Genomic DNA, 14,407 nt, shown 5'->3' with positions numbered 1-14,407 from the left:
GACACTTTTATATTGTGCATTGTGTGTTTTTATATGTATTATGTTTATATTTACACATTAGCCTTTATGTTTATTTTTTCATAGTAATGCAAAGGGTCCATAAAATAACTTTCCCTGCCGTTAAGTATCTAGTTTTAATTAATGATAATAAAGGCAAATTGCATATGGAGATTGTGAAAGATTAGAAGACGCAAAGAAGCGATGACATTTAGAGTTCAACCATTTTCCCAACCTATAATATTGCGGCATTCCGATCACTTAATTTTTTCCTTTATTCTTTAGAGTAAATCGGAGTAGTCACTTTTTTTTGCTTGGCCATTAAAATTAGCTATAGATACCTCCAAAACAGGGAAAATTGCTTTATACTCATGATTAAATATGAAATAAAAGCTTTACCCATCCTTTAGTTTCATATGCTGTTGTATTTAGATTACTTTTCTATATTTGCTTTATTCAATTTACACTGATTCAGTGGAGTAAAATATGAATGATACTTGGAGCAAGGATATTCTGTTCTGTGTACGAAGCGTAAATATATCGATTTTCATGAAGAAATAAAAATACATACAATTCAGATTTCAATATATATATAATTTAATTAAAAATGCAATTGAAATCAAAAGCTCAAGATTCCACATACTATATTTTACAATATTGTACAACATATATATTACAATCTTCTCTTTAAAACACATGGAGTTTTGTGAAACAAAAAATATCATTTTTTTCCTAATATAGAGACTATCAACTTGCTGGCTCTATAAAAAAATATTGTTTTGAGCAACTTTCTTTGTGTTTCTTTTAATAATAATTTGGTTAAAATGCAATTGAAATTAACAGTTCAGAATTCTACATGGTATATTTTACAATATTGTACAACATATATAATACAATTTTCTCTTTAAAACAGATGGAGCTTTGTGCAAGATTTAATATTTTCTTCCTAATATAAAGATCATTCAACTTGTCGGCTCTATAAAAAATATTTTCATTTTCTTTTCATCAACTTTCTGAGTGTCTCTGTTTGCCAATCCCCAAGGTTGGACTTCAGCCGAAGCGAAAATGGCGTAGAACAATCCGCACGAAACGTAAACTGCTGATGTGATGAAAAATATTTTATTCCAATTTTCAACAGTTTCCTGAAAAAAAAAAGCATGTGTATCACATAATTTTAGATTCAAATTGAGAAAAAAAAAACATTCATTCCTTTTATAATTTAAATGATAAATCTAATATTCTAATCTATTAAATGGTTACAAATTTCAATTAAACAAATGTGTTCGAATGAAATTTACGATAATTTCACAGCTTTTTTAATTAAAAATTCAGAGATAATCCACTATTAAGTAGACAATGTTAGAAATTATTTAAATCAAGAGTCGGGAAGTTTAAGGGTAACATTTGTCTTATGTTAATTGTTACGTTCACTCAACTTCATTTTTCTTTACTGATTTCAATATCACATATGCAGCTGCAATGGAAATGCTAGTTGTAGATAAAAGAGGTATTTCTTACCCCATTCGCTGTAAGAAGACCGACAATTGTAGGGCTAAGAATTCCAGCAGTATTAGAAATAGTATTGGTTATAGCAAAAAGGACACCTAAAAATAATTATGATTTAGTTATGAACAATATAATAATGAGTAATAAGTCACATGAATCACATAATTATTATTTGGAAATAGCATTTGCAGCAGTATTATAGTCAATTACAACTGAAGCTAGCATTTTCGATATGTATCATAAAGCTGATTTTATAATCAAATAACTTTGGAGTTATCCCCACCCTGCATAAGCAACCAGCGTATTTGAAGGATCGTAGTTGCGATAGCTCAAAAGTGACAAATGAGATTTGATTTTAATTGTTATCGACATCCAAGCAAAATCTTTCCCGAAGGAGGAACTTCCCGTGAAGGTTAATTCGAATCTACAACATTATTATGGTAGTCAATGAAGTGAAAACCAACCATTATACCAAGAGCTCCTGATCCCACACCTGTTCTGTCCCTGGTGGGGAACAGACACTTAATTAAATTAGTCAATTTAGGAGACTATTTTTCAAAATAGTGATTGGCTAATTAAAAAATCCTTCTATTTTAGGCAAATGAAAGAATGATATATAGAGAAAAAGAATGATACACTATGCATAGTTAATACTTCAAACATAGGATAAAAAATTTTTATATTTCGATTGGTTCGTTTTCCTGGTGGGTACAATACTGTCGAGAAGCAACTTATCCTCTTTCTGACGATGGGTTGCACCTCAGAATGAGGAATGAACGCATGAGTCACACCATGCGTACTATACTAGGTTCACTATTATGCAGTTTCAATTTCTGGGATTCAGCTTAGTTTGAACATTAAGGCAGAGCTGTGGTAGCTTTTTATTGTATATACCATAAGAATACATATGCAACCACATATACCATGAGAATATGCATGATTGTAAAGCTATGTTTTTTACAGATTATTGACGTGGTTGCTCTTCGTTAGGGGATGAGAGTATGAAAAGGTCCCATTGATAAGTCACTTCTGAAAAGTAGCTTTTGACTTCTTTCAATCGATCAAATCAAATGCACTGCAAGTAGCGTCTCTTTTTGTTGAACTGTTTATTTATTATTGGCACAAATTTCTAAATGTCTTTGAACAAGTACTACAGAATGAATTTTGGTAACCACAAACAGCATTTTGCTTTTCACTTTTTCGTATACAAAATGTACAAAGACCTAGTACATAAGAATCGTAAGACCTAGTACATAACGCATTAAGTAATGACTTTTTACGTAGTCTTAACTCCAAATTTGGAGATTTCTGTCAGAATTTAGACGAAATTTTTCAGAAAGCAGTCTGTAAGTATACACGAGAAAATGATAATTCAAAAAATGTGAAGAGTTTTATAGATGAAATTGGGTATACGGATTCAACATTAAACTTATAAATCTGTATTAAATTTTGAATCAAATCCGCCAAGAAGGGGACCATAAGTTATATAATTACATTTCTGTGATTGCGATTACTCAAGAATGCAACGACTTACTACATTAATAAAATTTAGAATGTTGTCATATGGCAAAAATCGTAGATAATTATCAAATTCTGGATCTAATCGGTGAAAAGAAAAAGGTGTCAAAAATATGTGCTTAGCTTTCTTTGTTAGATTAAGAAATACAGAACACGCCATACTGAGTCTTATACTTTTAAGTTGAAAAAAAAAAGCACAAATGCTTAGAAACTGCTGTGATTTTCTAGTGTTTGCCAGCTCTTTCGAATGTTTTTTTGTTATTTCTTAACCGTAAACCATGAAACAAAATATGATTTTTAAAAAAAATTGCAATCTTCCATTCAAAAACAAGTAATATATAAAAAAAATTAATTCAATTCCTACTTAGATCAACAAAAAAAATTATTTTAGCTACTTTTTATTATTTATACATATATTATTTATGATCGGGTGTAGCGTCAGTAATCTCAGAGCTTGACGACAAACTTGGCGGCCATTTGGCGACCTGGCGACCAAATAGAAATTACTGGACAAATTTAATTAATTAATATTTGAAAAAAATTGTATAAACATCAAATGTCATCCACTACAAGTTAAAAAATGTATTTGAACTTGAGTGGATGAATAAAAAGTATTTTATTAACGATTAAAAATTCGAACAAGATATATATATATATATATATAGGGAGCGTGGGAGCTAATAGTAGGAATTGAAAAAAAATTAAATATATTATTAAATCAATATTTAAAGAAACAGAAGAATTATTTTAAAAATTTCATTTAAATTAGCAAAAAAGTATTAAACTTTATTATCAAATCTTAAATAGTATGGTGTATTTTAATTTTGATTTTTCAGGATCTGGGTTGATAAGTGTTTTTTTATTATTTTTTTTTTCATTTTATAGGATTTCAATTGTTTGTATTGCAACCCAGAAACATCTTTCCTTATCAATGTGTTCGGCTGACAACAATCATGAAATTGCTTCGAATTCAAATGATCGTTCTGTGATATTCTTGCAATTAGTATAAATTATACATAGTGACCTTAATCATACAAAAATAATCACAAGAATTATTATTTTTTTTTTCAATTTCTAGATTAAAATATGATTAAAAAGAGACGGGAAAAATGTTTCTAACAGTCAAATTTTTGAAACCAACCAAAATTTTCAATTTTGGTCTTTAAGAGATCTCTATTAATCTGCACCCTTGCTACTCAAATAATACTTGTAGAAGTATTTAAATAGAAGTAACTAAACTACATAATATGGGGCCATATCGGTGCGCGTGACATTAAATCCGGAATATACGAATCCATTTAGAAACATGGCGAGACATAGCAATGATTTGTTGTGCCTTGCAATTTTGCGGAATGATTCCTAAATTAACGGTGGCCTTTAAAAAGGCATTTATTATCCTGTACCTGGAGAACGTTGGTAGAAGTACTTATGTAGAAATAACTAAACTGCATAACCTTGGCCCATGTCAATGTACGTGACATTAAATCCAGAATATACGAAACCCTTTAAAAACATGGCGAGACATAGCAATCTGTTGCTATAATTCCCAAATCAGTGTTGGCTGTTTTAAATGTCTTTTAATAGATACTCCGCATTCGGAGTAACACTGACAGATGTACTTAAACAGAAGTAACTAAACTGCATAACCTTGGCCCATGTCAATGTACGGGACATTAAATCCAGAATATACGAAACCCTTTAAAAACATGGCGAGACATAGCAATCTGTTGCTATAATTCCCAAATCAGTGTTGGCTGTTTTAAATGTCTTTTAATAGATACTCCGCATTCGGAGTAACACTGACAGAAGTACTTAAACAGAAGTAACTAAACTGCATAACCTTGGCCCATGTCAATGTACGGGACATTAAATCCAGAATATACGAAACCCTTTAAAAACATGGCGAGACATAGCAATCTGTTGCTATAATTCCCAAATCAGTGTTGGCTGTTTTAAATGTCTTTTAATAGATACTCCGCATTCGGAGTAACACTGACAGAAGTACTTAAACAGAAGTAACTAAACTGCATAACCTTGGCCCATGTCAATGTACGGGACATTAAATCCAGAATATACGAAACCCTTTAAAAACATGACGAGACATAGCAATCTGTTGCTATAATTCCCAAATCAGTGTTGGCTGTTTTAAATGTCTTTTAATAGATACTCCGCATTCGGAGTAACACTGACAGAAGTACTTAAACAGAAGTAACTAAACTGCATAACCTTGGCCCATGTCAATGTACGGGACATTAAATCCAGAATATACGAAACCCTTTAAAAACATGGCGAGACATAGCAATCTGTTGCTATAATTCCCAAATCAGTGTTGGCTGTTTTAAATGTCTTTTAATAGATACTCCGCATTCGGAGTAACACTGACAGAAGTACTTAAACAGAAGTAACTAAACTGCATAACCTTGGCCCATGTCAATGTACGGGACATTAAATCCAGAATATACGAAACCCTTTAAAAACATGGCGAGACATAGCAATCTGTTGCTATAATTCCCAAATCAGTGTTGGCTGTTTTAAATGTCTTTTAATAGATACTCCGCATTCGGAGTAACACTGACAGAAGTACTTAAACAGAAGTAACTAAACTGCATAACCTTGGCCCATGTCAATGTACGGGACATTAAATCCAGAATATACGAAACCCTTTAAAAACATGGCGAGACATAGCAATCTGTTGCTATAATTCCCAAATCAGTGTTGGCTGTTTTAAATGTCTTTTAATAGATACTCCGCATTCGGAGTAACACTGACAGAAGTACTTAAACAGAAGTAACTAAACTGCATAACCTTGGCCCATGTCAATGTACGGGACATTAAATCCAGAATATACGAAACCCTTTAAAAACATGGCGAGACATAGCAATCTGTTGCTATAATTCCCAAATCAGTGTTGGCTGTTTTAAATGTCTTTTAATAGATACTCCGCATTCGGAGTAACACTGACAGAAGTACTTAAACAGAAGTAACTAAACTGCATAACCTTGGCCCATGTCAATGTACGGGACATTAAATCCAGAATATACGAAACCCTTTAAAAACATGGCGAGACATAGCAATCTGTTGCTATAATTCCCAAATCAGTGTTGGCTGTTTTAAATGTCTTTTAATAGATACTCCGCATTCGGAGTAACACTGACAGAAGTACTTAAACAGAAGTAACTAAACTGCATAACCTTGGCCCATGTCAATGTACGGGACATTAAATCCAGAATATACGAAACCCTTTAAAAACATGGCGAGACATAGCAATCTGTTGCTATAATTCCCAAATCAGTGTTGGCTGTTTTAAATGTCTTTTAATAGATACTCCGCATTCGGAGTAACACTGACAGAAGTACTTAAACAGAAGTAACTAAACTGCATAACCTTGGCCCATGTCAATGTACGGGACATTAAATCCAGAATATACGAAACCCTTTAAAAACATGACGAGACATAGCAATCTGTTGCTATAATTCCCAAATCAGTGTTGGCTGTTTTAAATGTCTTTTAATAGATACTCCGCATTCGGAGTAACACTGACAGAAGTACTTAAACAGAAGTAACTAAACTGCATAACCTTGGCCCATGTCAATGTACGGGACATTAAATCCAGAATATACGAAACCCTTTAAAAACATGGCGAGACATAGCAATCTGTTGCTATAATTCCCAAATCAGTGTTGGCTGTTTTAAATGTCTTTTAATAGATACTCCGCATTTGGAGTAACACTGACAGAAGTACTTAAACAGAAGTAACTAAACTGCATAACCTTGGCCCATGTCAATGTACGGGACATTAAATCCAGAATATACGAAACCCTTTAAAAACATGGCGAGACATAGCAATCTGTTGCTATAATTCCCAAATCAGTGTTGGCTGTTTTAAATGTCTTTTAATAGATACTCCGCATTCGGAGTAACACTGACAGAAGTACTTAAACAGAAGTAACTAAACTGCATAACCTTGGCCCATGTCAATGTACGGGACATTAAATCCAGAATATACGAAACCCTTTAAAAACATGGCGAGACATAGCAATCTGTTGCTATAATTCCCAAATCAGTGTTGGCTGTTTTAAATGTCTTTTAATAGATACTCCGCATTCGGAGTAACACTGACAGAAGTACTTAAACAGAAGTAACTAAACTGCATAACCTTGGCCCATGTCAATGTACGGGACATTAAATCCAGAATATACGAAACCCTTTAAAAACATGGCGAGACATAGCAATCTGTTGCTATAATTCCCAAATCAGTGTTGGCTGTTTTAAATGTCTTTTAATAGATACTCCGCATTCGGAGTAACACTGACAGAAGTACTTAAACAGAAGTAACTAAACTGCATAACCTTGGCCCATGTCAATGTACGGGACATTAAATCCAGAATATACGAAACCCTTTAAAAACATGGCGAGACATAGCAATCTGTTGCTATAATTCCCAAATCAGTGTTGGCTGTTTTAAATGTCTTTTAATAGATACTCCGCATTCGGAGTAACACTGACAGAAGTACTTAAACAGAAGTAACTAAACTGCATAACCTTGGCCCATGTCAATGTACGGGACATTAAATCCAGAATATACGAAACCCTTTAAAAACATGGCGAGACATAGCAATCTGTTGCTATAATTCCCAAATCAGTGTTGGCTGTTTTAAATGTCTTTTAATAGATACTCCGCATTCGGAGTAACACTGACAGAAGTACTTAAACAGAAGTAACTAACCTGCATAACCTTGGCCCATGTCAATGTACGGGACATTAAATCCAGAATATACGAAACCCTTTAAAAACATGGCGAGACATAGCAATCTGTTGCTATAATTCCCAAATCAGTGTTGGCTGTTTTAAATGTCTTTTAATAGATACTCCGCATTCGGAGTAACACTGACAGAAGTACTTAAACAGAAGTAACTAACCTGCATAACCTTGGCCCATGTCAATGTACGGGACATTAAATCCAGAATATACGAAACCCTTTAAAAACATGGCGAGACATAGCAATCTGTTGCTATAATTCCCAAATCAGTGTTGGCTGTTTTAAATGTCTTTTAATAGATACTCCGCATTCGGAGTAACACTGACAGAAGTACTTAAACAGAAGTAACTAAACTGCATAACCTTGGCCCATGTCAATGTACGGGACATTAAATCCAGAATATACGAAACCCTTTAAAAACATGGCGAGACATAGCAATCTGTTGCTATAATTCCCAAATCAGTGTTGGCTGTTTTAAATGTCTTTTAATAGATACTCCGCATTCGGAGTAACACTGACAGAAGTACTTAAACAGAAGTAACTAACCTGCATAACCTTGGCCCATGTCAATGTACGGGACATTAAATCCAGAATATACGAAACCCTTTAAAAACATGGCGAGACATAGCAATCTGTTGCTATAATTCCCAAATCAGTGTTGGCTGTTTTAAATGTCTTTTAATAGATACTCCGCATTCGGAGTAACACTGACAGAAGTACTTAAACAGAAGTAACTAAACTGCATAACCTTGGCCCATGTCAATGTACGGGACATTAAATCCAGAATATACGAAACCCTTTAAAAACATGGCGAGACATAGCAATCTGTTGCTATAATTCCCAAATCAGTGTTGGCTGTTTTAAATGTCTTTTAATAGATATTCCGCATTCGGAGTAACACTGACAGAAGTACTTAAACAGAAGTAACTAAACTGCATAACCTTGGCCCATGTCAATGTACGGGACATTAAATCCAGAATATACGAAACCCTTTAAAAACATGGCGAGACATAGCAATCTGTTGCTATAATTCCCAAATCAGTGTTGGCTGTTTTAAATGTCTTTTAATAGATACTCCGCATTCGGAGTAACACTGACAGAAGTACTTAAACAGAAGTAACTAACCTGCATAACCTTGGCCCATGTCAATGTACGGGACATTAAATCCAGAATATACGAAACCCTTTAAAAACATGGCGAGACATAGCAATCTGTTGCTATAATTCCCAAATCAGTGTTGGCTGTTTTAAATGTCTTTTAATAGATACTCCGCATTCGGAGTAACACTGACAGAAGTACTTAAACAGAAGTAACTAAACTGCATAACCTTGGCCCATGTCAATGTACGGGACATTAAATCCAGAATATACGAAACCCTTTAAAAACATGGCGAGACATAGCAATCTGTTGCTATAATTCCCAAATCAGTGTTGGCTGTTTTAAATGTCTTTTAATAGATACTCCGCATTCGGAGTAACACTGACAGAAGTACTTAAACAGAAGTAACTAAACTGCATAACCTTGGCCCATGTCAATGTACGGGACATTAAATCCAGAATATACGAAACCCTTTAAAAACATGGCGAGACATAGCAATCTGTTGCTATAATTCCCAAATCAGTGTTGGCTGTTTTAAATGTCTTTTAATAGATACTCCGCATTCGGAGTAACACTGACAGAAGTACTTAAACAGAAGTAACTAAACTGCATAACCTTGGCCCATGTCAATGTACGGGACATTAAATCCAGAATATACGAAACCCTTTAAAAACATGGCGAGACATAGCAATCTGTTGCTATAATTCCCAAATCAGTGTTGGCTGTTTTAAATGTCTTTTAATAGATACTCCGCATTCGGAGTAACACTGACAGAAGTACTTAAACAGAAGTAACTAACCTGCATAACCTTGGCCCATGTCAATGTACGGGACATTAAATCCAGAATATACGAAACCCTTTAAAAACATGGCGAGACATAGCAATCTGTTGCTATAATTCCCAAATCAGTGTTGGCTGTTTTAAATGTCTTTTAATAGATACTCCGCATTCGGAGTAACACTGACAGAAGTACTTAAACAGAAGTAACTAACCTGCATAACCTTGGCCCATGTCAATGTACGGGACATTAAATCCAGAATATACGAAACCCTTTAAAAACATGGCGAGACATAGCAATCTGTTGCTATAATTCCCAAATCAGTGTTGGCTGTTTTAAATGTCTTTTAATAGATACTCCGCATTCGGAGTAACACTGACAGAAGTACTTAAACAGAAGTAACTAAACTGCATAACCTTGGCCCATGTCAATGTACGGGACATTAAATCCAGAATATACGAAACCCTTTAAAAACATGGCGAGACATAGCAATCTGTTGCTATAATTCCCAAATCAGTGTTGGCTGTTTTAAATGTCTTTTAATAGATACTCCGCATTCGGAGTAACACTGACAGAAGTACTTAAACAGAAGTAACTAACCTGCATAACCTTGGCCCATGTCAATGTACGGGACATTAAATCCAGAATATACGAAACCCTTTAAAAACATGGCGAGACATAGCAATCTGTTGCTATAATTCCCAAATCAGTGTTGGCTGTTTTAAATGTCTTTTAATAGATACTCCGCATTCGGAGTAACACTGACAGAAGTACTTAAACAGAAGTAACTAACCTGCATAACCTTGGCCCATGTCAATGTACGGGACATTAAATCCAGAATATACGAAACCCTTTAAAAACATGGCGAGACATAGCAATCTGTTGCTATAATTCCCAAATCAGTGTTGGCTGTTTTAAATGTCTTTTAATAGATACTCCGCATTCGGAGTAACACTGACAGAAGTACTTAAACAGAAGTAACTAACCTGCATAACCTTGGCCCATGTCAATGTACGGGACATTAAATCCAGAATATACGAAACCCTTTAAAAACATGGCGAGACATAGCAATCTGTTGCTATAATTCCCAAATCAGTGTTGGCTGTTTTAAATGTCTTTTAATAGATACTCCGCATTCGGAGTAACACTGACAGAAGTACTTAAACAGAAGTAACTAACCTGCATAACCTTGGCCCATGTCAATGTACGGGACATTAAATCCAGAATATACGAAACCCTTTAAAAACATGGCGAGACATAGCAATCTGTTGCTATAATTCCCAAATCAGTGTTGGCTGTTTTAAATGTCTTTTAATAGATACTCCGCATTCGGAGTAACACTGACAGAAGTACTTAAACAGAAGTAACTAACCTGCATAACCTTGGCCCATGTCAATGTACGGGACATTAAATCCAGAATATACGAAACCCTTTAAAAACATGGCGAGACATAGCAATCTGTTGCTATAATTCCCAAATCAGTGTTGGCTGTTTTAAATGTCTTTTAATAGATACTCCGCATTCGGAGTAACACTGACAGAAGTACTTAAACAGAAGTAACTAACCTGCATAATCTGGGCTCATGTCAATGTGCGTGACATTAAATCCAGAATATACGAAATCATTGAGACACATGGTAAGACACAGCAAAACAATAATCAGTTGTGCGTGGCAACCTGCCGCTATAATCCCTAAACAGCAAAGAGCAGGACCAAATAAACCTAAAAACCGAATTATTGCATATTTAGTAACACCATCGTTACACATGAATTCAACAAAACAAGCTTAATCGATTTTTATTTATTAATTAAATTTATATACATATGTTTGAAAATGTAAAAAACTTCTATTTATAAGGTTTAAGTTATAAATGATTCATGAAGTTTATGTGAAATACTGTTGCATTTGATTTCAGATTTATTTTTTTTAGTATTATTAATGTTTTTTCAGTTATTAAACAGAAAAAAAAATATACAAGAAAAATTGTTGAGTTAAATTCTGAGTCTTAGATAATTGACAAAATAAAAAAAGAAGGAAATTTTTTATGTGATAATTAGACGATTTTGACAATCAGCTTCTTTGCACAACATATTGACTTTCCCTACTGCTAAACTATGTATATACGTAGTATAATAGTCAAGGAAGGTTACACTACTTATGAAAGATTCACTTCGGAATTATTAAGATTGAAAAATATAAATTTAATGAAATCAGTTTACTACAAATAACTGCGTTTGTAAATTTAAAAAAAAAAAAAAAAATGTATGCTCTACGATTCTAAAACAGAAGAACAAATCCGGAGTTAATGAAAAGAAATCGTTTAATTTTATTTTAATACTGCAATGCATTATAAGCAACATATTTATACTTCTTACAGCTCAAATATCGCGAGTTCTCAAATTGTACAGACTAAGTCTATGGCAAAGGATACCGACGTGCTCTGATTGGTTTAAGCCTTGGCATCTTTTTGGCAATGTTTTGCACTCATAATAGTGTTTTCGCTTATTTGGCTCAAACCTTGTACCTTTCATTAGTTTTATGAAAGATACGAGTGAATATCAACACGATCTAATTTTTATTAATATAATTGTCTTCTCTAAATATTACTAGTAATACTACTAATACTAATTAATAATCATAATAATAAATATTACTAATAATACTTGTGATACAAGTAACTAATGCTGTTTATGCACAGAAGTATAAAAAATATATGAAAGTAATTACTCAACATATTATGCAGCAATTAAATAATGCTTTTTTTATGATTTTCGTGCCTTTATTAGATAATTTATGCAGCCATTGAAACTTATTGCTGAGCGTTTGTTACTTTCCCCATAACTACATATGGGGAGATGATTATTTAATGCCCAAAACGTATAAATATGTCAGCTTTAACGGAATATGTGATTTCGTAGCTAATTTTTTTAGTTATATCAAAATATTATTAAGAAGAAAGACATAAAAATATTTTAAATAAATTGTAATTTTTATACTTTCTTAATTTAGGTTTCAGGATTTGACCTTTTCTGCTGTATATGTGTTCCAGATTAATATTACATGTAAACCGTAAAAAATAGGTAGGGGGGGGGATAAATACACATATTTTATTTATTTTTATAAAAATATATTTCGGCATGGCATCTTTTTGGCAAAACATTGCCGAAAAGATGCCAAGGCTTAAACCAATCAGAGAACGTCGGTATCCTTTGCCATAGATTTAGTCTGTACAATTTCAGAACTCGCTCAAATATCGGTGAAACTGCATTATCGATTTTTAAAACTATTTTGTGTAATTGGATATTGAATAATTTGATAGAATTTGTTGTTCGAACTGCAATAGTCAGTTTAAATAATCTGGCTTTGTATTATAGTAAAGAGGTATCTCAACTTACCAATCGTGTTGCAAATTTTTCGTATTGCAGTTATACTCAGTTTTTTGGATTCTCGCAGTTTATCAGCGCAGTATGAGGCTAGAAATGTGCTTATACCTTGGACTACATATGGCAGTGCAGAAAGCAGACCATTCTAGTGATAGGAAAAATATGACACATTTGATGAAAGAAATATATTAAAGAGAAACATTTTAACAGACGTTACAAAACCTTTAAAGATATCAAAAAATTCTTAAGGGTAATTAATTTTTTTTATTACTTGGATCTGTGCATATGACGTAGTGTGATTTATATTTTCACGTACGCATATTAAAAAGAATGTATATTAATCGGCAACAAATCTGAACTCCAGATTTTGACGAATCTCCAAGTTTCAGAGCTCCTTCAATACGAAAAACATATTTTTGAAAAATATTTGTCCGTTCATCTGTCTGTCTGGGACAAAGATAACTCAAAAACACTTCGATATACAAGGATGAAATTTGGTATTCGGCCTTTATACCGAATTTGAAGATTTCTATTAAATTTTGGGGAAAAAATGCTCAGAGGAAGTCTATCTGTCCGACTGTTCGAATATAAACATGATAGCTACAAAATGAAGTGAGCTAGATAGATAAAATTCAATACACTGACTTAACACCAATAGGTTAGACATCTTTCGAAATTTGAGTCAAATTCAATAAGGGGTTGATTGTCTGTTGGTTTGTACTTTTAGAACACGATAACTATAAAACGGACTTATTTAAATACATCATACATAGTTTGGGATTTTGTGACTACACATGTAGTTTTATGTCAAATTTTTATTTCAATCGTTTCAGGAAAATGTCCCAATTTAAAAACACAATTTCGAATTTTCGGATACTAATAACCGCACTTCAGAGAATAATCTTCAAGGATGACTCGACAGATTCAGTAAAAATGCCAAATTCACGTCAAAAATTAGTATTTCGTATCTATTGCACGGCAATGCTATGCAAAGTATGGCTAAATCCTAGGGACGGGTGGCGCCAAACTTTAAAGATAAAGTCGCCAGCGTCTCTTGAAAATAGTCATAATATTAAGAAATAAAATTCTGAAGATTACAGCTTCCGCGGGGCTTGGCGAGAAAAATTTGACGAAAAATCGCCAAATGGTACCCGTCCCTAGAACTGTTCCAGTATGGCTATATCCTATTGAAATGCGAGAATATTTTGGAGAGACCATTTGCTCTGGCTGTTATACCAATTTGAGAGTATTTAGACATCCCAAGACAAATTTAATTTGCATAAAATGTCACTACTTGCTGTATCTTTTCAGGAATCGAGTTGCCAAATTCGCTATCTAATATTCCAGAAGATTAGAAACTGGCGAGTC

The 14,407-nt window shown here is 33.5% G+C and overlaps 1 protein-coding gene across 4 annotated transcripts in view; it reads right to left on the bottom strand.

The window, feature by feature from the left end:
• Window positions 1-692: 692 nt before the first annotated feature.
• The window catches only part of LOC129972782 (sialin-like), a 72,717-nt gene continuing 59,002 nt past the window's right edge, over window positions 693-14,407 (bottom strand). For all 4 annotated transcript variants that reach the window (XM_056087044.1, XM_056087043.1, XM_056087041.1 and 1 more), the window contains exons 8-11: window positions 13,052-13,184; window positions 11,222-11,377; window positions 1,516-1,601; window positions 693-1,139 (exon numbers count right to left, since the gene is read on the bottom strand). In XM_056087044.1, coding sequence (XP_055943019.1) covers window positions 960-1,139; window positions 1,516-1,601; window positions 11,222-11,377; window positions 13,052-13,184 — 555 coding nt within the window. In that variant the 3' untranslated portion in view covers window positions 693-959. The remainder of the gene's footprint in view (window positions 1,140-1,515; window positions 1,602-11,221; window positions 11,378-13,051; window positions 13,185-14,407) is intronic.

The sequence above is a fragment of the Argiope bruennichi genome, chromosome 6 (assembly GCF_947563725.1).
Source record: "Argiope bruennichi chromosome 6, qqArgBrue1.1, whole genome shotgun sequence".
NCBI classification, from domain to species: domain Eukaryota; kingdom Metazoa; phylum Arthropoda; class Arachnida; order Araneae; family Araneidae; genus Argiope; species Argiope bruennichi.
The sequence above is the reverse complement of the archived record's forward strand: the minus strand, read 5'-3'. Positions and strand labels throughout refer to the sequence as shown.